We start from the raw sequence: 27,960 nt of genomic DNA on the forward strand, positions 1-27,960 counted from the left end.
CAGCCAAGTTTTCATTGTTGTTGTGCGTTCAGAAGCTCAACTGAATTGTTTGCCTCGTAGATGGCTCTTAAGAAAAGAAATGAAATTTTAGTTTAACATCCCACGTGTATACCTTTAGGCTAAAAGAGAGAAATAATTAATGAAAGTGAATGGTTGTAAAATTAACTTTTAATACTCTCTTACTAGGAATCGAACTCAGAACCACGCCACTAGGCCACCGGAAAAGGGATGCCAGTTAAAATTTCAATACTAAATAAAATCGGAAGGAAAAATGAAATGAAATCTTTCAGTTTAACGTCCCACGTTTATGACTTTTAGCTTAAGGTAGACGATGATTAAGGCAAGTAAATGATGATGAAAGAATTGATGGAGTGAGAATGTGGGAGGAAACAGGAGTACCCGAGAAAACCCACGGACACGATGTTGTCCACCAAAAAATCAGAAGGGGGAGGTCCGAATTGTATGGCATGATTCTTCATCTGAATTCAGCAATTTTGGTCTGTGCAAGTGTGAGGTCCGTAGTGTATTGTAGTTATATATATATATATCGGGTGGTTCTAAAATTGGCGCCCCCGCACAACAATCACTATTCTACATGTCCAAATAAACCAATATATATATATATATATCTATATATATAAAAGAGAACGTACAAATCCTTTGTCCGCTCATCACGCTAATACGGCTGAACCAATTTCTTTTATTTTTGGGGGGTTATTAGGATTTGGACCCTAGATGGTTTTTATCATATCACTTTAATTTTCAATTACCAGTGTCTTGAGATAATTGACCATTCAGGTGTCCATTACGTACAAATCCTTTGTTAATTCATCATAGGTATAAAAATAAACGTATTTATATGCAACCCGCATGACCGTGTCACTCGGCGGGTTAACATACATGACAGGCGTTATAATGGTTTTTATCATATCACTTGAAAGCGAAAAAGTAAAAATTATCTAAGTAACAAAGTTTATTGCGTTCGGGGGTGACCGCAGCGAAGCGGGGCGGGTTAACATAAATGACAGGCGATATAATGTTAACATTTACTGCAATCTTCTATGGTTTTTATCATATCACTTGAAAGCGAAAAAGTAAAAATTATCTAAGTAACAAAGTTTATTGCGTTCCGGGGTGACCGCAGCGAAGCGGGGTGAACGCTGCTAGTATATATATATATATAAATTTGTATACCTTTCGGGTCCTCATTTGGAGACGCGAACTGCACTATGTGGCAACGTCGCAGATCAAGAACCATAGATTAGATCTACCAACCCATGAAATAATTATATCGATTCTTGTCAGATGACGAAGTCAACAGACGTTGACACTAGCACCAGTTATTACCTTAAAAATCGATGTAATTGATGGATTTGTAGAACAAACAATGCTAATGGCTCCAAATTAATATGCGATGTTGCCACATAATGAAATTTTGATTCCCCATAGCGGCTGAAGGATATACAGGATATATATATATATATCTTGGAATACATTGTCTGGTTACCTTTTACATCTTCCTACACACATTCTACGAAAACAATCCCATTTTGCTCCCTAAACATGGCTACCATAATTTTTGCACTTGCTTTGACACGTTCTTGTTTCTTTGTTGCTGGGGATGATTTACAACGTAATCTAAAATGAGAATTGTAGAAGTAAACAAATATTTCGTCTCCTGTATCAATACATTAAAAAAACCATCTTTGCAATGTACCGTCTCGAAACACTTTCCAGCATTGGTGGCCGCATTAGAAGCAGTTTGGATCCAATGTCAGTAGACGACTATCAACATTTCATTACACCCCTGTCACATTGGATCGCTGCAGTAAGGAAAGTGAAAGAAAGATCTAAGCACTATTAGGTAGTGTTGGTCATAATTCAGTGATCGTTTGGTGTATACGGAAGAAATTCTGTTCTTATTACTTACCCGTGATCATTGGATGAGGACTAGGTGGTGCTGATCCAATATGGTCAACACTATGATGTGCTTTTACTACATTTGTAGCTTTCACTTTATGGATAATAAAACCATAAGTATCTCGTGCTTTTATAAGCTTCTTCACTTTCTCTCTAAAGGCAAAAGAACCAATAATAATTCTTCAATTAACTACGAAATGCAATTAACATTTTTACTCATATATCCAGAGCAGTGATGGTCAATTTATAATGCACTACGAGCCATATCAAAGGAACAAGCGTACTTGGGGAGCATTATCCACTTTTCTTCTTCCTGCTCTTTGAGGTGGTAGTTCGCTGAATAAGCGTAAATCATGCATTTGCTAAATCTTCGTTCTACTTTGTGTATTTGAGCTACCAACATTTAAAAGTAACTCTATTGAATATGCATCAAAAATAACAATAATAATAAAGTTCGGTAGTAACAGCTTTGGTATCCGGTCAAGACAGCGCATGGACAAAAACCGCGCAAGCAAATACCGCGTGGACAAAACAAGCGCAAGGTCAAAACAGTACATGCAGATACCGCGTGGACGAAAACAGCGCATGCAAATACCGCGTGGACAAAACAGCCCATGGACAAAAACCATAGATGAACATTTTACACTAGGCTTACTCGCGCTCGAACTCACTTCTTTCAACTGCGCTCGCGCTTACTCGGACCCGCGATCACTTATCTCAACTGGGCTCGCGCTTCTGACCACTTCCCTCACCTGTTCTCACAATCACTCGCGCTCGCGGTCATTTGGGCTCGCACTCACCTCTCTCGACTGGGCTCGTACTCACTCGGGCTTGAACTCACACGAACAAGTCAAGATATGAATTAGGTTGAGAACCACTGCCACAGACTTTGCAATTTTTATAGACATCCTTAGGAAAGATGAGTCAGGAACAATTACAGCAGAAGTCCCTTAAGTTTGACAACCCAAATGTCTACTGGGTTTCAGGTTGCATAATTGACAGGTACTCTTCCTAGTTAAATAGATATAAGGACAAAAACAGCGCATGTAAATACAGCGTGGACAAAAACCATAGATGAACATTTTGCACTAGGCTCGCTCGCGCTCGAGCACACTTCTTTTAACTGGGCTCGCGATCACTTCCCCAAACTGGACTCGCTCTCATACGGGCTCGCACTCAATTCTCTCGAATGGGCTCGCGCTCACTCGGGTTTGCGCTCACTAATCCTAAGTGAGCTCGCGTTCACTCGGACTCGCGCTCACTAATCCTAAGAGGAGTCGCGTTCACTTCTCTCAACTGAGCTCGCGCTCACTCGGGCTCACTCACTTCTCTCGACTGGGCTCACGCTCACTTCTCTCAACTGAGCTCGCGCTCACTTGGGCTCTCACTCACTTCTCTCGACTGAGCTCGCGCTAGTGATCATTTCTCTCAACTGGATTCGCGTCGGGCTCGCGATCACTTCCCCAATCTGGGTTCGCGCTCGCACTTACATCTTTTGACTGGTCTCACTCTCACTCGAACTCGCGCTCACTTATATAATTGAGGCTCGGGCTCGCGCTCAATTATTGAGCCCGAGCCCAGCTGAGCACAAGTGCCGAGTTCGCGAGCGTCGGGCTCGTGAGTTTGGACACCTATGACAAAAACAGCCCGTGCATGGCCCGCAATGCACATCCTTTCCCAAAGCTAAGGGAAATTCTTGATATCTCAATAAATAGTATTGCGTTTATACTTTTTATATTGTGTTCTCTTTATAGGTCAAGCCATCGGTTCGGTTTTGTATATACATAGCGTATTGGTATACAACCTTTTCCTTCATATCTATTCCGTCTATCAAAACGAAACTTGGTACATTCATTTTTTAACCCCTGTAGTATTTTTCAAGATACATTTGGATTGCGTGCTTTTATCTGGGCCGTGTGCGTGGGTTTTCTCGGGGTTCTCCCGTTTCCTCCCACTTTCCTCATTCCACAATTTCATTCATTACTCATCATCACCGTCTCCTTTAGCCTAACCGGCATAACCGTGGGACGTAAAACTCAAAGATTTCATTTTTTTTCATCTGGGGCCACTCCAGAGGGGACCAAATTTGATGGGAGGTATTTTTGGAGGGAAATTTTCCAATTTCCCGTTTTTAAATACGTTATGGTCGCCAACACACAGCACCTCTAGAGAACTTGTTTCATGCTGAAGAGAATGAACTATAAAGCATGGCTTTCCAATGAACAGTGTTGATGCAATATATTTTTCACTGCGAGTCTACAATTATTTTTATTCTAACGGGACTAATGGACTCCAGGGACTTATTCCACTGTCCACGGCACCTAATTTTCGGTGCATGAACATATTTTTATGTTTATCGAATGGACTAGGTTTGATTCGGATGTCCGGACGACACGTTCATGTATGTTCCTTGTGAGATTCGCATGACATTTGAATGCGACAATGCGAATACTGGATTGTGCTTCCGTTTCGAGAATTTTTTCATTAAAGGTATTTATAAATTTACTATTTACACAAAACACACTTTCCGACACACACACTCGATATATCCGGAGTTCGTATCCGGTTTTACACGGGGATATATCGAGTGCAAGCATACAGTTTCTTTCTGGGACACGCGGAATGCCGACATTCCTGGAGGAGTCCTCCGGTCCAGGAAGATTCACAGCCACTCTTCCATTCATTCAGCTACACTATTATAAACATCATTCCTATTTCGGCGTTTCTCCGTTTTGTTTACAATTTTAATCATTTATCCTAGTATATTGTCCTCTTATTACTTCCTGACTAGTCATTTGTTATTTTGCTTAATATCCTATAGTCCTCCTCATTAGCTATAATTTCGTATATTTCTTTCCTTTTTATTTGACGTCTTCCCTATAGCCATTCTTCCAGTAATGGACACCATAATACGTGATGTGCTGGTGTGCCTGTTTCTTCGCATTGACATCTTGGATGCTCTATTTGTCCCATTTTGCGTAACGCGTGACTTACAAGTAACACTTCCCAAGTGTAACACTCCGATTTTGATAAAATTTGGCAGGTAGATACTACACATGAAATAAACGAATGCGTTTTTTTTTTTTTTTTTTTTTTTGCGGAAAAACTGTTTTAAGGGGCAAAAACCCCCACCAAAAATTTTGAAAGTTGACGCCCGAAAGGCGAAAACAAGTGGACCGAAGTGAACGAAATTGTGCACAGATATTGTAGACGTAAATTGAGGGAATACGTATTTCGTATTTTCCTGGAAAAAAACGGTTGAGTGGAACATGGACTCCTCCAAACCTTTGATCACGAAATATCAAAAATGCTAATAACAGTATGTCAGAAATACCTAAAGGACATGAAGAATTGGAACAAAACTTTGTTTAGAGACAATACGTAAAAAATACACAAATAAGTTTTTTTTCTTTACTGCGGAAAAACTGTTTTAGGGGCAAAAGTCCCCACCCAAAATTTTGAAATTTGACGTCCGAAGGCCAAGAAGGGAACCGAAGTGAATGAAATTGTGCACAGATATTGTAGAGGTAAGATGAGGGAATGCGTGTTTTGTATTTTCTGAAAAGAAAAAAAAAAAAAAAAAAAAAAAAAAAAACGGTGGACCCAGGAGTTGGGTGAAGGAAGGAGTGCACCGAAGCGAACGAAATTGTGTGTAGATATTGTATATGTAAAATAAGACCTTCCGTGTTTCACAAGTATCCCCATCCGATTTCTTCAAATTTGACAGATCAACAGTAAGCACAAACAGTATAGCGTATTTTATAGTATTTCAGGAAGCGCCTTTAACTCTTAAAATGTTTTCCCGTATAAAAAAAACACGTGTCGATTTATTTCCTCCTTGCTGTTGATGTGTCAAATTTCAAGCAAATCGGATAGGGACATTTGAGGAAGACGAAAGGCCTTATTTTACATATATAATATCTACACACAATTTAATTTGCTTCGGTCCACTCTTTCCTGCAATATTAGTGATATTTACTTTTTTTTCGGAGGGGGCCTTGGCCTAACACTGTTTTTTCGTACAAATTAAAACATGTTTCATTTATTGTTTTGCAAATTGTCCCTATTCTGTTTCGTTGCAATCCAGGAACTTCTGATGTATACTTATTTGCACTTTTGATATTTTGTAATCAACGGTTTAGGTCTGTGGCCCACCCAACCGTTTTTTTTTTTCCTTTTTTTGAGAAAAACACGAAACATATATTCCCTCATTTTACGTCTACAATATCTGTATACAGTTTCATTCACTTTGGTTAACTTCTTGCCTTTCAGTCGTCAACTTTCAAAATTTTGGGTGGTTTTTTTTGCCATTTAAAAAAGTTCTCAGAAAATAATAAAAAAAAACGTATTCGTTTATTTTTTGCGTATTGTCACTACACAGTTTCGTTGCAATTCTTCATGTCCTTTAGGCACTTCTGATATATTGTTATTATCACTTTTGATATTTCATGATCAAAGATTTGGACGGGTCCGTGCCCCACTCAAACGTTTCTTCCAGAAAAATACGAAACAGTATTCCCTCATTTTACGTCTACAATATCTGTGCACAATTTCATTCACTTTGGTGCGCTTCATACTACCTTTCGGTAGTCAAATTTCAAAATTTTGTGTGGGGGCTTTTGCCCCCTAAAACCGTTTTTCCTCAGAAAATAAAAAAAACGTATTCGTTTATTTTTGCGTATTGTGCCTATACTAAGTTTCGTTGCAATTCTTCATGTCCTTTACACACATCTGACATACGGTTATTAGCCCTTTTGATATTTCGTGATCAAAGGTTTGGAGGGGTCCGTGCCCCATCTAACCATTTTTTTCCAGGAAAATGCGAAACCCGTATTCCCTCGTTTTACGTCTGCAATATCTGTGTACAATTTCGTTCACTTCGGTCCAATTGTTTTTGCCTTTCGAAGATCAACTTCCAAACTTTTGGGTGGGGGCTTTTGCCCCATAAAACAGTTTCTCCGCAGAAAATTAAAAAAAAAGAAACACGTATTCGTTTATTTTATTTGTAGTATCTACCTGCCAAATTTTATCAAAATCGGAGTGTTACTTGTTAATATAGTCCTGAATGGCAGGAATCAGCAGTAAGATGAGGTCTATAGTAAAGTTTGAAATACTGCAAACCAGCGCGATCCAGCCAAGAGTCGGGTTCTGCGCAAGAGCTACTGTGTTTTGCTAGATTAGTCTTACAACTATTGCCTTAATGTTTACTTTGGGAAAGGATGTGCATTGCGGGCCATGCATGCGCTGCTTTTGTCATAGGTGTCCAAACTAGCGAGCCCGACACTCGTGAGCTCGGACTCGCACTCAGCCGGGCTCCGCTTGAATAATTGAGCACGAGCCTGTGAGAGCCCAAGCCACAATGAAATAAGTGCTAGTTCGACTGATCGTGAGTCCAGTCGAGAGAAAAGAATGCGAGACTGAGTGAGCACGAGCCCAGTTGTGAGAAGTGATCGCAAGCCTCAGTGAGCGCAAGCTCAGTTGAGAGAAGTGAGCGCAAACTCATTTGAGAGAAGTAAGCGCGAATCTGAGTGAATGCGACCCCACTTAGGATTAGTGAGAGCGAGCCATTCAAGAGAATTGAGTGCGAGCCCAGTTTCTGGAAGTGATCGCGAGCCAAGCTCAGAGAAGTGATCCCGAGCACGAGCCCAGTTGAGAGAAGTTAGCGTGAGCTTGAGTGAGCGCGAACCTACTTACAATTATTGAGCGCGACCCCACTCGAGAGAATTGAATGCAAGCTCGTGAGCGCGAGCCCCATTTAGGGAAGTGATCACGAGCCCAGTTGAGAAAAGTGATCGCGAGCTCGAGCCATGTTGATGATAATGAGCGCAAGCCCGAGTAAGTGCGAGCTCAGTTGAGAGAAGTGAACTTGAGACCAATTGAGCGCGAGCCTAGTTAAGAATAGTGAGTGCAAGCTCGTGTGAGTTCAAGCCCGAGTGAGTCCGAGTTTTTGTCCACGCGGTGTTTGCATGCGCTGGATGATTTTGTCCTTGCGCGATTTTTGTCCACGCGGTATTTGCATGCGCTGTTATTGTCCTTGTGCGGTTTTTTATTAATGCGCTGTTTTTATCCTTGCCTTGTTTTTATTTATGCGTTGTTTTCGTCCACGCTGTTATTGTTCTATAAGTCATATGTTGCTCCCACCACTGAGTACTGTTCTCCTATCTGGTCTACGGCCTGCCCTACTCATTTTAAAAAATTAAATTCCGTAATTAATTTATTTTTATCCATTGTATTCTACCGAGTACCTCACCTCCGAACACTTCCAAAAAAATGACGTTTTAAAACTCTCAATATCAAACCTCTCCTAGTGAGAAACAAAATTTCTGACCTAACATTTTTGCAAAAAAATTGTAAATGGCCACATATCATGTGAACAGCTGTTAAGTCAGATCAATTTTCGCGTACCCGCTAGAACAACATGGTCTAGTGATCTCTTTTACACTCGAGCGGCGAAAGTTAATATTGTCCAAAGGTCCCTTCTAAACCGAATTGTTAGTACCTATATCAGTTACCAGAAACTGTAGACGTTTTTTCAAGTGAGTATACTTTCAGATCATCTATAAATAATCTATTTTTGTAATGTCGCTGTTGTGTTGTACCATCTTGACCTTAAATTGTTATGTTATCAAATTGCTAAAATGTTTCAGTGTAAAATGGCCTAGTGCTGTATCTGAAACCTGTTATAAATAAATAAATAAATAAATCTCAACTCAGGTATATTATGATGGACACTGTACCTGTTACGCAAGGATTTAAAAAAGGAACAAATATTATTCACTTTTATTCGCGGGGCGGACGAACCATATGCGGTACAATATGTGGGACAGATTCAACTCGCGGACTGCAATTTGACCATCACTGCTCCAGAATGTTTATACCAATGTGACACTAATTAAAAAAGTTTAATTGAACATCAACATAAAAGATTCTACAAATGAGTTACTGTTGGTTTAATTATTTGCAGAATAAAATTTACAAAATATGAATTATCTCTGGTGACCAATTTGACATGATTATATCATGGAAATTATCTTCCAAACTATTACATATTCTAACATGTCACTGTATGCGCAAGCCTGATTACTAATTAAAAATTGCCTTACTTATCAGATTTCATTCTTCAAAAAACGCACTATGGCACAACAAATCATGTAGACAAATAAATGAAGACTACTCTAATAGAGAAATAAATAATTAAGAATAATTGGTTTTGGTGCTCATGATATCAAATTTGGTATTTAGTGAGAGTTAACCACCGTAAAATTAATACTTAGTGAAGAATCATATCATAAAAAATAAGTACATACCAGGGACCTTTCACGTTTCCCTCATAGACGTTTTAACCGGAAAAAGCACAATAGGTGTCTCCAAAGCACTACCGTACCATTTGATCCAATTAAGGGGTAAAATACTTTTTGTAATATTAATTAACAACTATTCATTATTAATAGTTTTTGTAAGCAAAGAAAACGTTTTTACTGTAAAAATATTTACTTTATTTCCCCAATATCCTATTTCTGGATTCGAGTTTATAGTGAACTGTGTTACTACCTCAATTCCGAGCTATAGCTAAGGACAGATTAGGGCTTGGTTATGAGACAGAAATCCTATAAACTCTATTATAACAAAAAACACTTCTTAAAATGTATTCAAGATTATGTTCTCATGTATGTTATTTCATTTCCTTCTCTTTTTTAAAGGAGAATTTTAAAATATATATTCACTGACTGAAGAAGTATTACAATTTACACTGGTGCTTATTAAAGCACATTTTTGACATTCACTTATAGAAGCGCCATCATCATCACAGGCATTATACCGTTATTGGCAGGTCACTTGCAGCAATTGCAAAGCTTTTATGCACCACGATCTTCAACTAATCTCCTCGTCTTCAAGTACGACCTTCCTGTTTTAATATCGTAAATCAAATGTAGCCTCTTTCACCTCGACTCTTTTTCCTGCTACAATACCTTCCGTTCGGCCCAGCTAATTTCCTCCATTCTTTTCCACACCAACATTTCGAAAGCTTCCAGTCGTTTTTTTTTTTTTTTTAATTGTTTTTGCGTATGTCCATGTTTCTGCCCCACAGAGTACAATACTCCACGTGAAACATTTTATGAGTCTTTTTTTTTCAATTCTTTATTCAAGTATCTATAAAATAGACTTTTCTCCCTCCTAAACGCTTCTTTCGCCATTCTTATCCTGGCAGTAATGCGTTTAATTTTCTTCTTGCTCTTCTTCTGGAAATCGAACCGGGACCAGCAGCAAGGCTACTCTTGCTCCCTCTCTCAAGCCTTAACACAAATATCTAAATGTCTAGAAATCACTGAAATCACCATGCTTATAGTGTTACGGAATTACTCTATACACAAGGCCATTTTAGTATTTATTTATCATTATGTTGTTCTTTAACGTACTAAGTTTTTAACGCTCTAACGTATGCATATATTTTTCTTTTGAAGAATAGCTTTTTGTATAGAAGACAAAACAATGTCAACATCATGCTTTCAGTGATTCCTAGACAACTCAATACTTGAATTAAGGACGAGTGAAAAGTTTCTGCACAACTTTCAACATGATCATATCTAGGTAAGAATAACACACGGTATTGTTGTTTATGGCGAAGAGAAATGTATATTAATGTACAGTTGAAAGGTGTAGGACCTGTAACAAAGATGCGTTTCGTTAAGTTTGAAAGAATACTCGTGTACATGATTTTCTTGGATCTATAAAGAAGGTTTTTGTAGTAACAATTTGTTTTAGAAGGAGAATTATCCACACAGAACCATTTATTTTCATCAACCGCTTTGAAAAGGATCTGCAGGTAGGAGTAAGTCCAGGAAAGATCGCCAGCGCAAACTATTCAAGGTGTAACTGAAGAAAGTCAGTGAGAACCGAGAGTTAGGCAAAGAGGTTTGGAAAGTAAGTTTGGGGTTACCAAGGCTGTATACGGTATAATTTGAAAACTGTAGGTCTCCAATGTCGTAAATGACTAAAAGCACTTAGGCACAAACAACTCAAATATATATCTAAAGAGTACTGCAAACTGCGACAGAAATTTCTGAACAGCGAAACGGTGTCATTATGGACGACAAGAAATACCTTTGATTTACAGGCCATGACTTGCACGGAACTTTGGATTTGATATCGCTAGTGCTGTGTCAGCATCATATGATATCGCTAGTGCTGTGTCAGCATCATATGATGTCAGATTTACGCGCAGGGAAAAACTTTCCAAACGTGCCCTCGTCTGGGTAGCCATCTCGTCAAAGAGTGTTTCAAATCTTTCATTGGATTCGTTGAGCACACTCAAAACATATATAAGAAATTGTTTGAAAAATTATTTCCATTCATCAAGGACTACAACCAGGTTTTAAAAAACAATGTTCTGGTCCGATCTTGAGAAAAGCCAGTATGAGAAGAAAACACTCGATTGGATAACGAACCATATGATTTGTTCCAAAGGAGGCCAAACCCCCAAATATACCCCAAAGCCAGGCATGTCGAAGATTTCTGGGGTATGTAGCTGGTATGGTTCATGAGGGTGACTGAAAAGTTAAATTTGAATGCCAGTTGAAGCGTCATATTCAGCAAAAGATCAAAGCAACAGATATTAAAGTGATCCAGAACATGACGAAAAGGGGCCGAGAAAAACTTCGACAAACTGAGGACGGCCCTGTCTTTTCTATTTTGTAATTGCATATTCTTGTACATGAGATAAGCTAATCTTCATGTATAAGTTTGAGAAATAAAGATGAAATAACTTATTATTAGTTACTTGAATCTTTCGTGTAGGGCTTTCCGAAATATTACCGTAAATTTAGTTCACTTTGCTTGAAAAATGTTATTATAGTTCAATTTCAAACTTTTATCTTTTCCATATTCTCCTTCAGCAATTGAAAAATTTAATTCAAAAATAGAACATTAAGTAAAAGGTATGTACTTTTTATATTTTAATGGTTTTAAAGAAAGTCCTACGTTTGATTTATAGCCCAACTGACACAAGACATGCCCATACTTATAAATACTCATTGCCACCTTTATTCAAATAATATACTTACGCTTTCTCATCTATAGGGGCTAGTAGGCCTTGATCTGATAGAAACATATCGTGCGTCCTCTTTAAAGATCGAAATACAAGAGTGTGGACAGAATGCCTTTGTACATCCTGCAAGACAACACCATATAATTATTCATTTTGACACATTAATATAAATTTCGAGTTCTATTACTGTGAAAAAAAACTGACTATTAGAACACGCCAGAACTAAAATTCAAAGAACAAATTTAACAATAAATTTGATTGTAGTGTTGCTTGTAAAACTATTTAATCTTACCATCTTTTGTTGAGAGATTTTTGTACAGAGTGTTTCAGTGAAAAAGCCGTGATTTTGAACTGCAACAATGTATTTCATTGATGATAGTAGTAGTAAAAAAAAAAAAAAAAAAAAAAATACATGGTATGATAAGTGAAAGACTAAAGTTTAATGTAACACATATTCGAAGTGTCCACCTTGACGATTGGACACTTTCCTGACCCTGATGCGCATGTTATCAAAACCCTTACCAAGGGTGACGTGACTAATTGCTGCCGTACACTGCTCAATGTGTGCTCTTAATTCATTTAAATATCGGGGTTTAAGCTTGAATACTTCCTGCTTGAGGAATCCAATATAAAATCACAAGGGTTAATGTCTGGGCTGCATGAAGGCCACTCTATGCCTGTTCCAAAAAACAATGGATAGCGATTAGAGATCACACGATTGCGGAATTTTGTGTGATGGAAATTAAGGACAGGTTCTGTTGTATGCGGTTTAGATCCATCCTGCTGGAATCATTGCCGACGAAGTGGACACCTTTTACGACAAAGACTGGGATAGAAGTAATGCTCAAGCATTTCCAAATAATTTTCTGATGTGACATAGCCATCAAAGAAGAAAGGTCCAATTATGCCACGTCTTGTTACAGCTCACCAAACCGAAACCTTTTCCGGATGCAGAGGTGAGTTTACCACTTCATGCGGATTTTCTGTTGCTCAAAATCTTACATTTTGTTTGTTTACTTCACCTGACTGACAAAAGTAAGCTTCGTCTATACACCACAAGTTTTTAATAATGTCTGGGTCATCAGCAATTAACGCACCGAATTATTTGCAAAATACAGAAGCTTTCTTTTTGCAATGTCTCTTAATTTTTGAAGCGTCAGCATTTTGTATGGGAACATTAGCAGGTCTTTTCGCAGAATACGCTAACATGATGTTACGGATATTGCGTTTCTGCCTACAAACGTTGCAGAGATTTTTTAGTCACTATACATATAAATTCAAATAAATTTTGTAGCCGCTAGAAATCACGTCTTTTTGGGTGAAACACGTATGTTGGTATTTCTGAATAATTTGCATATTTCAATGACCTTCAATATTTTATTTAAAATATTGTTTTTTCTTTAACCTTAACTTTTTTTATGCTTAACTTAGAAGATCCATATGTTCACTCTATTCTTCAGTATTCTATTATGTATGTATTGTTCAACAATTTATGTTAAATGCGGAATTTCTACTAACAACTGTCAACACTTTCAAGATATAGGTGAGTAAAGATTTTAATGGGTTCAGGATGTTTTAGGATTAATTAAATACAACATAAGTGATTTTTGAAATGTAAACACACGTAAACAAAAACTTTTTGCTGCTTCACAAAATACACATGTCTATAAAATTTTATGTACATGCAAAGCACAACGGTGTGCAAACATTGGGACCGTTTAAACGTCTTAAAGATACAAAACATAACATGGCTAAAGCGGAAGTAATAAAAAAATCTTTTTCATAAAAAGGTAGACATACGAACCTTTTTCATTCGAAAAGTTCAAAATAAAGTTTCGATATGGGCACTCGAGACAAAATTTCGAAAAACACCACTGACACCTTCATCATCAAAAATTACAAAACAGGCAGCTAAGAGTGAATTATATCAAATTGCAAGAACCTTTTATTTGCCAATGTTTACACCTTTTTCTTAACTAGAAAAATGCCATATTTAACTAATTTTCATAGATCCTCATAGTTTCACTAAAATCTTTCCTTACCTGTTTTGACAAAATTGACAGCTGTCAGCGAAAATTCTACGTTTAATATGATTTTTTGAATATATGATAATACTGAAGAGCGCAGTGAGTGTCTTGTTTATTGATCAGATTGCCCCTGAAGCGGCTTATATTATAACACTGTATGCGACGTGTGTTACAAAAATAATAAGACCGATTTCTTGTAACGATTAATTTTATTTTTACAAATTACGGTTATCCTTTTCAAAATAATCCCCTTAGGTAGCTACAGAGCGAGTATTTTCATTTCTCGTAGCAGTGGTGGAAGGCTTCTGCTGGAGTACTTTTCAGCTCGTCGGTTATGCTCTTCTGAATATTATCCAAAGTGTCAAAATGGCGCCCTTTCAAGTGATTTTTGATCAAGGGATATAAAAATAAGTTAAGGGACTGAGATACGGCGAGGCTGAGGAACCACTGGAATGCTTTTTTTCTGCCAAAAATTAATTAGTGGGAATGCCGAGTGACATGGTTCTTTGTAACCGTCCTGGTGCACATTTTTCTCATGTCCAAATCTTGCGATAAAATTTGATGGGCGGTGAACATATTTAATCTTAACACACTACTGATCATTCTTATCATCAATCGACGATCTGTTCTCACAAGAGACTTCACTCTTTCCATTTTGAGGTCCGTTTTTGAAGTTCCCGCATGAGGTTCGTCCTCCACTTGTCATCGGCCTTCTAACTTTTGCCATGTGAACACTTATGTTATGGATAGGAAATGTTTTTCATAAGCCCTTTCTTAACTTTTCGTAAATAGAGTGGGGGATTCGCCAAGCTTTACAGAAAATTTGATGGCACAACTTTGCCCGAACTTCACTGCCGGTCTATTTTCGTAACGCACCTCACAAACAAAATTTTACTTCAGACGCAATCAATCATGTGTTCTTACCCCGCGCCAAGTGGACTTTGTGGTGCATAAACATCGTGTGCGTGGGATTTTCGGAGTTCTTCCGTTTTCTCCCACTTAGTTCGCTCCACCCTTATTATTTATTTCATCATTAGCCTCGGTGAATAATGGGGGACGTTAAAAAAAAATCGTGTAGCAAGTGAAGTAAGTTCGAACTTGCACTGAGTCAACGCCAACGGTTAACTGTGTGAAGGTGGAGGCAGCAGCGTCATCGTTTCGTGTACAGTACTGCCAGTCTTATTAACTTTTCAAATACATCCTATATATCTAGGTATATATTGGGAAGAACTGCTTCACAATAACATGTAAAATGTCGTTGTGTTTAAAGCGGAAAAATTTAACTAATGTGTCACTGAGTTTAACGTACTGATCCGAGAACGTGGACAAAATCATATAAAAATTATCTGCACACTACACAACAAAGCATACAGAGACAAACGGTACAAATAATCCACAAAATTAAAAAAAAAATAAATAAATAAATAAATAAATAAAAAAAAAAAACAGTGTATATCAGGAAGATGACAAGAGTGCCATGTATTACCGCGAAAAAGGCGCTGAAGTGGGTCGGATATATTACACGAAGAAATTATTAAGGAAGAGCTAAATATTCTTGACATGACATATAGAAACAATCAGCTACTTATGAAAAGTCCTCTGCGAAGTGGTGTGACGAAATCAAATAGAATTTTGTAATTATGTGGAAAAGTTGAAGATACTTTTACTCAGCAGCGGAGTGGCAATGGCTGATGGTAATATTTAACAAAAATACACTAAATAAGACAGGGCGCAAAATTTCCGGTCGCCAGGTCGCTGTTTTAGAAATTTAGAGCTGGCGACCGGCGTTCGGTAGAAATGGTTTCTGCCTAAATTCACAGGGCTGCACAGTTTTCTGTTTCGCACGAAAATAAATGTCACTGAGTGAGAGAAAACACGGAATGAGAAGTCTTCACAATGTTGTAATTTGCCCCTCCTTTACCACTCTCAGTCGAAATGGTTTGCGTTCTGGAGAGAGATCATTTCTCCTTTTCTTTGAAGCTAGAACAACTGGGGGACAGTCCAGTCCAGAGATATTGGCGACCATGACTCAGTGGTAGAGCGTTCACTTCTGGTGCATAGGGTCCTAGGTTCAATCCCAGCTCGCGCTAAATGGACTTTGTGGTGAATCAACATCATGTTCGTAAGTTTTCTCGAGGTTCTCTCGTTTCCTCTCACTTTCTTCATTCCACCATTTCTTTCGTTCCTCATCATCACTGTCTCCTTTAACTTACCCGGCATAACTGCGGGACGTAAAACTTAAAGATTTCCTTTCATTTCTTCATACTGGCGACCATCATACTAGAAAAAAATGAAAATAAAATCTTTAAGTTTTACGTCCCACAGTTATGCCGGTTAGGCTAAAGGAGACGGTGATGATGAGAGATGAGTGAAATGGTGTAATGAAGAAAGTGGGAGGAAACGGGAGAACCCCGAGAAAACCCACGAGCACGATGTTTGTCCACCACAAAGTTCACTTGGCGGGGACTGGGATCGAACCCGGGACCCCAAGCACCAGAGGTGAAAGCTCTACCACTGAGCCACCGCGCCCCCACCATCATATTTGAGTTGGCGAGTGCATCTGACTTTGAAATCCTGCGCCCTGAAATAAGGACTCATAGCTTTCGAAACTACCACGACGACCTTCAACTAGGCATGGACAGGAGTAATTAGTCAAGACGGAAGTCTGGTCTGTAACATTTTATATAAACGCGTAAGTCTATACACCAACGCAATCTAGAGTTCACATCGAGAGAGAAAGCAAAAATAAAGGCCGCTGTGAGGAGTTAGTAGAATATTAAAAACAGATGATTTTAAACAGTATTAATTCGATCAGACGTATTCAATAATACTTTTTGGTGAATCTGATCAGAAAAAGCAAAATGATCTAAGTAATAAACTGCTAATCCTTCCTCTCGTAGAGTAGCATTTAAAAAAAAAGTATTTACCAAGACTGAATTTCATCAGGAATATATTCTTTATAAAACAAAAAAGATATTTTTAGAAATGATCAAAGCTTAACTCGCTGATGCTCCTTGAAACAAGAATAACAAGAAATAAATATTAAACAAAGGACAGATATCTGAGGTACTATATAGCCTTCAGGATTGGAGAGCCTGGAATCCAATGTAAGTCAAGAGATGAAGAAAAGATTGCAAATCAGAAAACGTGAATACAACCAATGGATATAAAAGTCTAAGTTTGTCTACCTGAGTGCTGCGTCGTGATAAAACGCAATATTTCGTTGACTCTATTCCTGTAAACACTGGAGAGCATATTGTTACTCCGGATTTTTTTTTTAAACTCCTATTCCTTATTTAACTTTTCCTCTATCATACAGGAAGAGAATAATTTAAAGGTGAATAGTTTTGTAAGCCTGTCTGCTTCTGAAAAGGAGCTATGGCAGCTAACATTTTTGATTATCAAAATAGCAGTGTTTCCATGTACCAAAATCTGCGTAGCTGACGAATTAGTAAACATCTCACAACCGCTATCTAGTTCAATGTCAAAGTCAATGGAAATAATGTTATTCTGATAAAAAAAGATCCCAGCCGCCTTATATTCAGTCTAGTCTTTAGTTAAGATGTTTCAGTACCAGAAGCAGGCAAGAACACGAAACAATTAATTATAACTTTAAATGCTGATAGTATCTACACAGTACTATACGATCAACTTCTTAAGAAAAATAAATACTTTTTTCCACTTATATGTACACATTATATTGTTTAATGCTTCTTTGTAAGGATATTATTTTTTTAAGTGTATATAATAACTAAAATAGTAACAATGTAATATTTTGTTTCAGCCTATTGTACAAACTTCCAAATGTAAAAAGTTATTTTGTGAATGTTAATTTTTATTAATACCATTGTTAATATTATCATCACACTCTTTGTTTAGATTTCATTTATCAGCATTTAAACTTGGAAAGTAAGACATAAAATACTTTGATTAAGTGATTTCACCGTTTGGCGAAATATCGATATTCATTGTCTTATAAACTGCTATTGAAGGGTTCGATCTTAGAATGTGAATAACAATTCATCTTAGAAGGTATCCTGATGAAAGGTATTCGTGCATTATGGCCGAAATATTGATGAGAATTTAAGAAAAAGTTATCATCACTACAAGAAAATATAAAAGTAAGTACTGCATATGTTTTGAAATATGTTTTTTGTATTTTATTTTTATATATATATATATATATCTTAAAATCTTTTCTTTATTTTCGCTCTTTATCTTATTTTTCTTTTAAATATGAATATTAATTTCGTATAATTCGCGATAACAACTAACAGCTCTATAAATGTTTACATTTTTTTATTTACGTCCTTTTATAAGTACTTGCTCGTTACGTCTAGGGTATTTGGCTCATTTTAAAGAATATTAAATGAAAGATTGAGAAATTAAATAGGAGATTAATAGTTTATTTACAAAAGTAATACTTTAATTAATAGGTAGGGTAATAACTTTAACTTAGGATGCTACTCCGCCCTATATGCACTCAAGCTTCCTTTTTACCCTTCCCCAATAACTAATGGAGAAAGGAAGTATTTTGATCTAAACCTCTAGATATTTTAATTTCCTTAATAATAATAATAATAATAATAATAATAATAATAATAATAATAATAATAATAATAATAATAATAATAATAATAATAATAATAATATTATTATTATTATTATTATTATTATTATTATTATTATTATTATTATTATTATTATTATTATTATTATTATTATTATTATTATTATTATTATTATTATTATTATTATAAATAGTAGGGGACCTGTGGAAAATACGGTTTACAGTATTTAGTTATTTTTGGACCGTGCTCTTTGCTTTTAAAGACGGGACCTTGACTTACAGATCACTGTCTGGCCTAACATTGTTTTTGGGATTTTAAGTTAAGTTTACAAAAGGAATTTATTTAGCTTTAGTATATATATTTATATAGGATAGGTTGGTATTAGAGATAGGATGTCAGCCTTTACTCGTGGCTCTAACTAAATTTCCTTACACTTAAGGAAAAAGGAATTTGGTTAATTATTCACTTTAACACTTTCTTAAATGAAAGTTGCAGTGAGAAAATCTCTAATTATTTACAGCACCTAAATATGCTATAATTACATATACAAGGTATCAAACACAAACGCATATTGATTTATATTAAATGTTCCTCCACCACTAGGACGGAACCAAAACCTCGAGTCTATACGAGCGTTATTCACCTCTGCCATAGACCCTTAGGAAGCTTAAATACTCCCATTTTAATTAATTTAATTGTAACCCAAGTAGCCTCTGTTTAGGCGTAGGATCAAACACCTAAATTAACAACTTATTCCTAGCTCCCTATCATTTGTATAACCTATCTCACGGTCAAAGCCCAATTGCTTTAGCGGACAAATGTATTGTAGTAGAATTTTTAATTTGACTACATACAGTAACTATCTAGAGGGGTGTCTCTCCAAACTGCACTATTTGCTTCCAGTGCAGCGGACTGGCTGGCCAAGATCGTACACTCAGGAATTCTTAAAACGCACAGCCCCGAAGATAGAGGAGGCAGCCTTTTTATATGGTTTGGCCTACTAATAATAATAATAATAATAAAAAAAGCTACAAAAAATTCTTTTGAAGATTTTTTAGCGCCAACTACTTGAATGGAAAATTCCCAGCAAGGGAGACTGAATACAATGGATTTCACTGCTAGCCTCCTCGACAGGCTTCTAAAAAGAAAAAGTTAGCATGGAAAAGCAACGTTACACTAGCTAAACTATAAATAATAATATGATTAATTTTTAAGTACTGGGGGAATACTGCTCTAATATACATACATAAATATACAACATAAGTAGAATAAATATTACCTTACACTATTTATAATAAAATATATGAATAGATATATACCTATAAATTAATATACTCCAGGCCTGGATATCTACCTTATAAATGAACACAATTATTAAATACAGCAATATTTAATTTTATCATTAATATTTAAATCTTATACCAGCAAGGTCGCAAGACGTACCTTGCAGTATCTTCTGTTTAATGAACTTTAAGCTGGATACTTATTGATTGCTCTTCATGCAAAAGTAATTGCTAATAACATAATATTATATATTTCGAACATTTCAATGAACGTTAGGCACTGTTAGAAATCAGGCATAGGCCATATACCAATACTGCTCATTCCAACCAACACTGCTCTTCCATAAAACAATATGAACAGCTTAACTAACGATAATAATGTATTAGAACACATTTATGCGGGACAGGACGTTTGGGCGCCACCATTTGGGCGCGGACGTTTCGGCGCCGGACGTTTGGGCGCGAGGTACATAGTAAAAATCACAATTTACGAAATATAAAGTAAGCTAGGCACTGAAAACTAAGCGCGAATCAAGATATATACATTTCCTACACTTCTATCTTTATCTCATCTCATTTATCTATCTATTTTCTATCTTATTTATTCATCTAAATTAAATAGTTTAATGCATTTGTGGCATTTGTTACCTAACCTCGTCATGGATTGATTTTTCGCTTGTTCACGATTCTTGTACTTCTGATCTAATGTTGATCTAATTTTTGTATTATATAAAAAAGCTAGGAAATGAAGGAATCAGACGAACTGTTAATAATTTTCTTAATGTTAATTAAAACATATTGATTTAACTTTTGTATTTTCTAAAAAAGTTAATAATTACATACTTATGAATATTAAAATTTGCTTTCTTTCGTATTACGTTTGCCAAACTCTTCTCTTCCTTAAGTGCAATAAAGAACTACCAATAAAAGATTTCCGCGCACGCGAGTTGAGAGAAGTGGCCCCGCGTAGCGTAGTCGCTAACGCTCTCGCCTTCGGTGCGAGCGGTCCCGGGTTCGATTCCCGGTAGGGACACTCGGTCGAAAAAGTGTAACACGCTCTTTCAGGCCGGCCACCCTGAATGAGGTTTTGCTCATTCACACCAGGTAAATGCTGGGATGGTACCTAATTTATAGGTCCAGGCCGCTTCCTTCCTTTCCCAATCCTTTCTTCCTTTCCTTTCCCCGGATAGTTTGCCCCCTCAAACGTGACGGGCTAAATGGCCTTACATGCCGAGAGCCCAGAAATCTAAAAATCCTAAATCCTAAACGAGTTGAGGGAAAGCTCTTAATACAGGGTGTCTAAGACATTGAGTTTAGGAACTGTAGTATGCTGTATTTCTGGTATCACTTTTTTTTATTAGCATTCCAATATAAAAATCAAAACTTAACACACTTTTATTTTTTTCGTCCCATTGTAAGCATTTACTCTGCACTAAAGAAAGTGGCGAAAGGAAAAAAAGAACGATTTCAAAGTGAAAAATAATAGTTAAGTGTATATATATTGGTCATTTAGCCACTAGAATTGTGTTTGACATTCACACTTATTGCATAACTATTGAAGTCCTGCTTTAAGTTTTTTTTAATGGAATAGGCTCACTATGTACGTAATGCAGTCAATCATATCTAGTCTGGTCTACTTACCTTTGGCTTGAAAAGTTATCAAATAAAAAGCATACTTAACTTTGGTTGAAACTTAAATTTACAAAATCTAATTGTTAATTCAGTTTTTGGAATTTTCAAATTTCAGTATTTCTAGTATGTAAAACAAAATCCAATATAATTCAAGGACTTCCACTACAGTAGACACCTTGTGATATCTTGATTCGAACTTAGTACTCAGCGCCTAACATAATGACTTTTTAATTTAACTCGCGCCCAAACGTCCAGTGCCCAAACGTCACGTACCGCATTTATGATATCTTAAAACTGCTAATATTTATACAACAACGAAATACATTTTACTTACTTCACCCATGGTTTTAGGTTCGTTATCTTGCGCTTATAAATGATTACACAGCTCAAAACCTGAAACACATAGAGAAATAATAATAATAAAACACAGAATATTATATGACTTCCTATGGGAAATATAGTTATCAGCACACTGTTACAAGAATAAAGTTCGACGGTAGTGCAGAAATCCGTTTTTTTTTCTTGATTATAAAGCGCACATACAAAGAAAACCGCTGGAGAATCACTCTCAACGACGATTGTCTTTCAATGGAGTTCCTATATTCCCGTGAGATAAATGTATTAGAAACTCCCTTGTCCATCCTCATCTCTCCTGACGAGATCTGATTTGTACCAGAAAGGCTATACTTTTTTTATCCTCTTTACCGGTAGAGTTCCTTCTGACGACACAAAGTGCGTACCGGTACGCATGAAACGTGAAAGTATAGAAATTTTGGAAGAAATGTATAGTTTCCAACATTAAGAAGAAAATAAGACAGCCAAAATAATATATAATCCACATGTTATCCATTTAAATTTAGAAACAAAACAAGATAATACTGGCTGGAAGTAGAAAAGATATCTTGTAAAGCACCGGTTCTCAACCTGTGCTCTTCGGAGCTTCACGGGTCATGTGGATCTGGTAGAGCGCTCACTTCTGATGCTAGGGTCCCTGGTTTGGTTGCAGGCCATGAGTCAGTGCTGGACAACATCATGGTCGTGAGTTTCTCGTAGCTCTCCGTTTTCTCCCACAATCTCATTCCACCAATTCTCTTAAAATCGTCCACTTTCAGATAAAATTCAATACATTCCATGAAAACACATGTTTATGAGGAACAAATTTCTGCAGACGTCAACTAAATATGAAGTAATACAGCTGTATTTTAGCTTTGCAAGTGTAGGGTTACTAGTGTAAAATCATTACGAGTGCTTTACAACTGATAAAATAAGTGAGTGCATATGAAAGATGACCCTATTAGATGCTATTTTCCACCGACGCCATATGTCTGTAATGTACAGAACCTGTATTTTTATGTTTATAAGTGGAATGTTAGTAGTGTGAAACCATGACAAGTACTATTGAAACTTATATAATTGTCAAAACTCTACCTTTGTTTGTGCGCGTTCTCACCATCGCCGACGCGCCAGCTCTCTTAGAAGCACTCGGGACTAGCGCACGGGCCAACTAGCTTCGCCCTGGGATCAAATGCTGTATCGCCGGACCAATTTTAGAAAATTTACCAGATGAGTTGGAGAATTTATTTTGGTTTGTGAGAAAGAGTGAGTGAAAGTCATGTGAGGGGAATAGTCGAAGTTAAGACAATATTTGTTGTTGTTAGTTGTTTTTTAAGTTGTAAGTGGAACAATATTTGCAGATGGAAAAGACTATTTGGCGGAGAGCTACATTTGTTATGATTTATGGGAAAGGGAGCGTGCAAATAGGGTGTAAATGACAAGATAGTCACCTATCGTGTTTGACCTGTATCGAGTTGTACAAAAATTAGGAGTGTCAGTTGTTGAAATTGTGTAAAAGGCATGGTCCACCAACAAGCGAACAGTTGTCCTAAGTGTAGAAATGAATTGAAAGCACAGAAGAAAAGAGGAACATCTTACCAAACCTAATATAGTACTTCTTTTTGGATGGCATTTAGTATCTTCCCCAAAGCTGTGCAACACATAAGTCATGTATTTTATGATATAAAGTAATTCCCGCTATCGTCGTTTATGCGTATACCCACCACCACTGACGCGTCTGCTCCTTTCGGACGTACTCCATCACTACAATTTCGGCCCTCCTACCATGCTCCTCCTGATTCACTTAAATAGCATTCGTGCTTTTTCGCGTCCACCCAGCCCAAGTTCGTTCATGTTTTAGGCAGTAGTTTTTATGCCATACGTCCACACTGTATTTCGAACAATAATCCCTACCAAGTGAGCCAGGTTCACAACCTAGTATTTTAGGGGAGAAACTGAACAATATTCCCTTTTTTATTATTATTGTTTTTATGCGGTGCGGATCGGCGATACAGCATTAATGCCTCGCCCTGCCCTGTCTCGGTTAGGTGCTTTTCAGTGGTCAACTGCAGAAGTTGGTTGGGTTATGTTTAGTAGAAGGGACCCAGAAGCACGTAAAAAGCACAAAATTTACAAGAGAAATGGATGATAAAAGTACTTAGAAATAACATAACGTAACCAAATCTAAACTAACCTGAACATAAACTAACCTAATATAAGCAGAAATAAGCGAAATTCTATCATTATTTGGAAAATTATGCTCAACCCTTACACTACCATAATCTAACATGAACTAACCTAACCTAAAATAAGATAATGCGAATAAGAAATTACCGAAAACAACATTGGATATAGTATACGAGAGTGCCTCATCATTTAGCGAGGACTCACGAAGTGCAGTCTTTTAAGGATTATTCATTGAGGATACAGGAACTTGAAAATGAGGTAAAAATGCGACTTTCATTTAATTACTGAGTAATATAAAATAAAATGTACGTCGGTTTGCGTTGCGTTTCGTTGTGTTTTATGGTATGCGAAGAATAATAATGTGCCCTTGTACGTAGTGTATGAGTATATGTGGGGGATTTGAAACACACATCGCATGTCACGTGCACGTGGATGCTTCTTACTACTTCTAAATGTAATAAAATCATTTTTATACGTAGTGCAACAGTAGGAAGTATCCACGCGCACAGATCATGAGGCACTGTTGTATACTATTACCACAACATTTTTTTAGAAACAATTCCTGGTCCCCTTCTAATAAACATTACCGAATTTCAATTTTTCTCCAATTACTTATGGTGGCCCCCTTGAATTTTATCCATGCCAAGTGAGATATTTTCATGTCGCCCAATGGAAACCTATTCGGAAACAATAAGAAAAAGAATAGTGAAAGATTTACAATTTTTCAACAATTCCTTCTAGTGGCGCGCCAAAAATAAACCTGTACGCATTTTCTTTATACCGAACTAAGTAAATTTCCGCAAAATACTGTGAATGCGGGGAAGGTTCTAGAACATATGTTCCCCTTCATATTGACCTGTAATAAAGACAGAAAATGTGCTCTGCGGAGCTTCATTCCGCCTTCAGCCACTAACGCTCACTCGGCAATACTACTTGAATATTAAAATTTGGCACAACAAGGCACCAACCTAACTACTAACCTATAGCGGGGGGTTAAGTTCCAAAGTTGGGCGTCCGTTTCCAGCTAAATTTTAAAAATTTACAGGAAAGATATGGATAATTTGATTGTTTGTGTGCTTGATAATATATAAGTGTCTCGAAAAATCTGTTTGTTTGTTATATATAAGCGGTTGTAAACATGGGACTATACAGCGAGCGGAGGGAACTACTTGGCGCAAGGTAACAAAACAGTTGCATTGTGGGAAAGAAACGAGCATATATCAGTGTTGCCAGATCTACTGATTTTGCAGGAGATCTCCTGCTTTTTCTTCGTTCTACTGATCTACTGCGAAAGAAAATGGAAAGTGAACAATCTCCTGCTTTTTCCTTACTTCGAGAAGTTGAAGAAATATTATTATTATTAATATTGAATTTTCAATGTTTCCTCACATAGAAAGACGAAATTTCTCTGTTATAATACACAAAGTTACGTGGAGCATATAGTTATAGAGCTTTACTGCATATAATATGAATCCAAAGAATACAACTGTACGTCATTCTCTATATGCATTATGGTTAGCGTTTTTATGATTTTCTGTAAGATTTACAAGTAAGTGTTGTTTAAATTGGGACTTGGGCTAGAAGAGTGGCTTAGATCGTTTCTCTGCGATCGTCAGCAAGAAATCGACTTACGCCACGGTCACGTGTGACCAGGGGTGCCCATCCCCCCCAAAGCTGATGGCGCACTCCCCCCAAAAACTAATAATCTCTTCCATCCTCAAAACTCAAGTCCTCTAAAAACAATTGCCCAGTGTAGCAGTAGTTTTTATAGTACTAGTAATTGTTATTTTTGTTGTTGTTTTTATTTCCTGTAGTAGTATTATAGAATGCTTGTAGTAGTAGTAGGGGCAGTAGTAATTATAAAAATGGCATTACTTTTATAGTAGTCTTGGTAGTGTACAATACTAAATATGTTCTATAAGGATATTGAAGGGTATAAAAACTTCTACACACTGTGTATGGCACAGGTATTCTTCTTTTACAATTAGTAGTATTATTTTTTCTTTACAAAATATTGATATAATTCCCTTGTACATGAAAAGTAAGACGCAAGTTACAAGTAATTGAGTTTGATACCAAAAGAAAATGTTATCCTCGAAATTAGCCTACAAAAAGGTGATATCCAACAAAAAACATTCCTGTAAAATAGCCAAGTACGAGTGGCCTTAAAAAGAATTGAAATTATAAAAATAGGCGCCAAGTTCTGGTGGACAACAGTTACAAACACTCACTGGCTCACTTCAAATTTAGATTTGAAACTTGGCTGTTGTCTGTATGGTTACCACTAGCTCAAAATTATGTCAAACTACTTTATAATTTTCAACAGACAACATAGGCAAGTTTCAAATCTAAATTTGAAAGTGATTCCTTGAGTGTTTGTAACTGTTGTTCACCAGATCTTGGCGCCATCCTTTCATATAGCAACTTGCACGGCACTTCATTCATATAGTTTCTAAGCAGGGGGTAGGGGGATTCATTCTCGAAATTTAAAAAATCTCATTGTGTTCCAATGTTATTCTGACGACAGCAAAATTACTTATTCGACATTAGAGTAAAATTCTTCCCCAATTTTTTTATTCTCCCCAATTTTTTTCTCGATGGCACAACTTGCGCCATTCATCCCTCCTGTGGGCGGCCCTTCTCTCTTAAAACGAACCAACCTTTTCTTTCATACGGCTACTTGCGCGGTACTTCATTCATCGAGTATCGAAGCAGGGGGTACGGGGGTTTACCCCGGAAAATTTTTGAAAATTAGCTTCTCAAAATCGTGTTTTAATGCTATTCCGACAGTAGAATTGCTAGTTCGAAATTAGAGTAAAATCCCCCCCAAAATTTTTCTCAATGGCGCAGCTTGCGCCATACATCCCCCCTGTGGGCGGCCCTGCGTGTGACTGCACAATATAGCTACGTTATCGCTACGTGCATGAAAAGACATTTTCCCACTCCACTTTGCTCTTTCACTACGTTTTACTTCACACATGTTTGTATCAAAAAATATTAATATAAATCGGGATTTTTCACTTTCATTTGCTCAACGTAGTTCATCAGAAATGAATTCTGGAATGCTTGTTTTGACTACTGCCCTCTTAATAATGGCAAATTTTTATCCCCCCCCCCCCATTTACATACAAACGCCACCACTGTATGTGTCTACTGCTTTCTCCTGTTTTTTATCTTCGAATCTCCTGCTTTTCCAACTGACTGGTCTGGCAACACTGGCATATATGTTATCAACATGGCGAATGTACAAGGTCAATAAAGTAACAGTTTTAACATTTGTGAAGCAATACGTTTAGAACGAAGAATATCTTCTAAAAGTTTGTGAAGAGCACTGATTAATGAACCTAGTTAACAAATTGCAGAAAGTGCGCAAAGGTAATAACAGCGAAAAAACTTGGCGAAAGCGGACGCCCAACTTCGGAATAAATGCCATAGCGGGGTACCTGTTTTCTGAAAAACCTTCCCGTGAATGACTAAAACTCAAAGAATGCAAAAACTAAATTTAACCTTGTAAATATATCCCGATGTACCATACTGAACTGAATTGACTACTAATTATATACGTCATTATGTATAGTTTTCTACTATACTTTGCTCTTTTATACGTAATACTCTTCATATTTTATACCAATAAAATGAACTTACATTATTTGATTGTTTACCTTCGTTATCCGAGTCCAAACAAATTTGACAACACTTACTTCTTCTTCTTTTAACTACCAAAATTATTTTAAATATGTACGCATCATTCAAGCCATGTCGACAATACCACTGTGACGGCGTGCGTAATCCTGCCCCCCCAATCAATGCAATTCTTCGAAAACAATTTTAATCGTTTGCACTTCGCTTGCTCCCATTTGCTCCGCAGTAGCTCTGTTTGCTCCCTTACCGTTCCCGAGAAAATTGAACCTTAAAGTGGGGGGCCAGAACAACGTCGTCCCAGCCCCCCACCCAACTAAGAA

The 27,960-nt window shown here is 36.9% G+C and overlaps 1 protein-coding gene across 4 annotated transcripts in view; it reads right to left on the reverse strand.

Moving 5' to 3' along the window:
• Positions 1-27,759, reverse strand: part of Tango4 (transport and golgi organization 4) — a 65,300-nt gene extending 37,541 nt beyond the window's left edge. The window contains exons 1-4 of one of the 4 annotated variants that reach the window (XM_081758892.1): positions 27,661-27,759; positions 21,813-21,871; positions 11,982-12,088; positions 1,931-2,073 (exon numbers count right to left, since the gene is read on the reverse strand). In XM_081758892.1, the coding sequence (XP_081615018.1) occupies positions 1,931-2,073; positions 11,982-12,088; positions 21,813-21,821 (259 nt within the window). In that variant the 5' untranslated portion in view covers positions 21,822-21,871; positions 27,661-27,759. Of the gene's footprint in view, positions 1-1,930; positions 2,074-11,981; positions 12,089-21,812; positions 21,872-27,505; positions 27,530-27,643 lie in introns of those variants that run through there. The other 3 variants (XM_081758891.1, XM_081758893.1, XM_081758894.1) reach the window with 3 other exon arrangements.
• Between the last annotated feature and the right edge of the window lie 201 nt (positions 27,760-27,960).

The sequence above is a fragment of the Thermobia domestica genome, chromosome 5 (assembly GCF_964235325.1).
Source record: "Thermobia domestica chromosome 5, izTheDome1.hap1.1, whole genome shotgun sequence".
NCBI lineage: Eukaryota > Metazoa > Arthropoda > Insecta > Zygentoma > Lepismatidae > Thermobia > Thermobia domestica.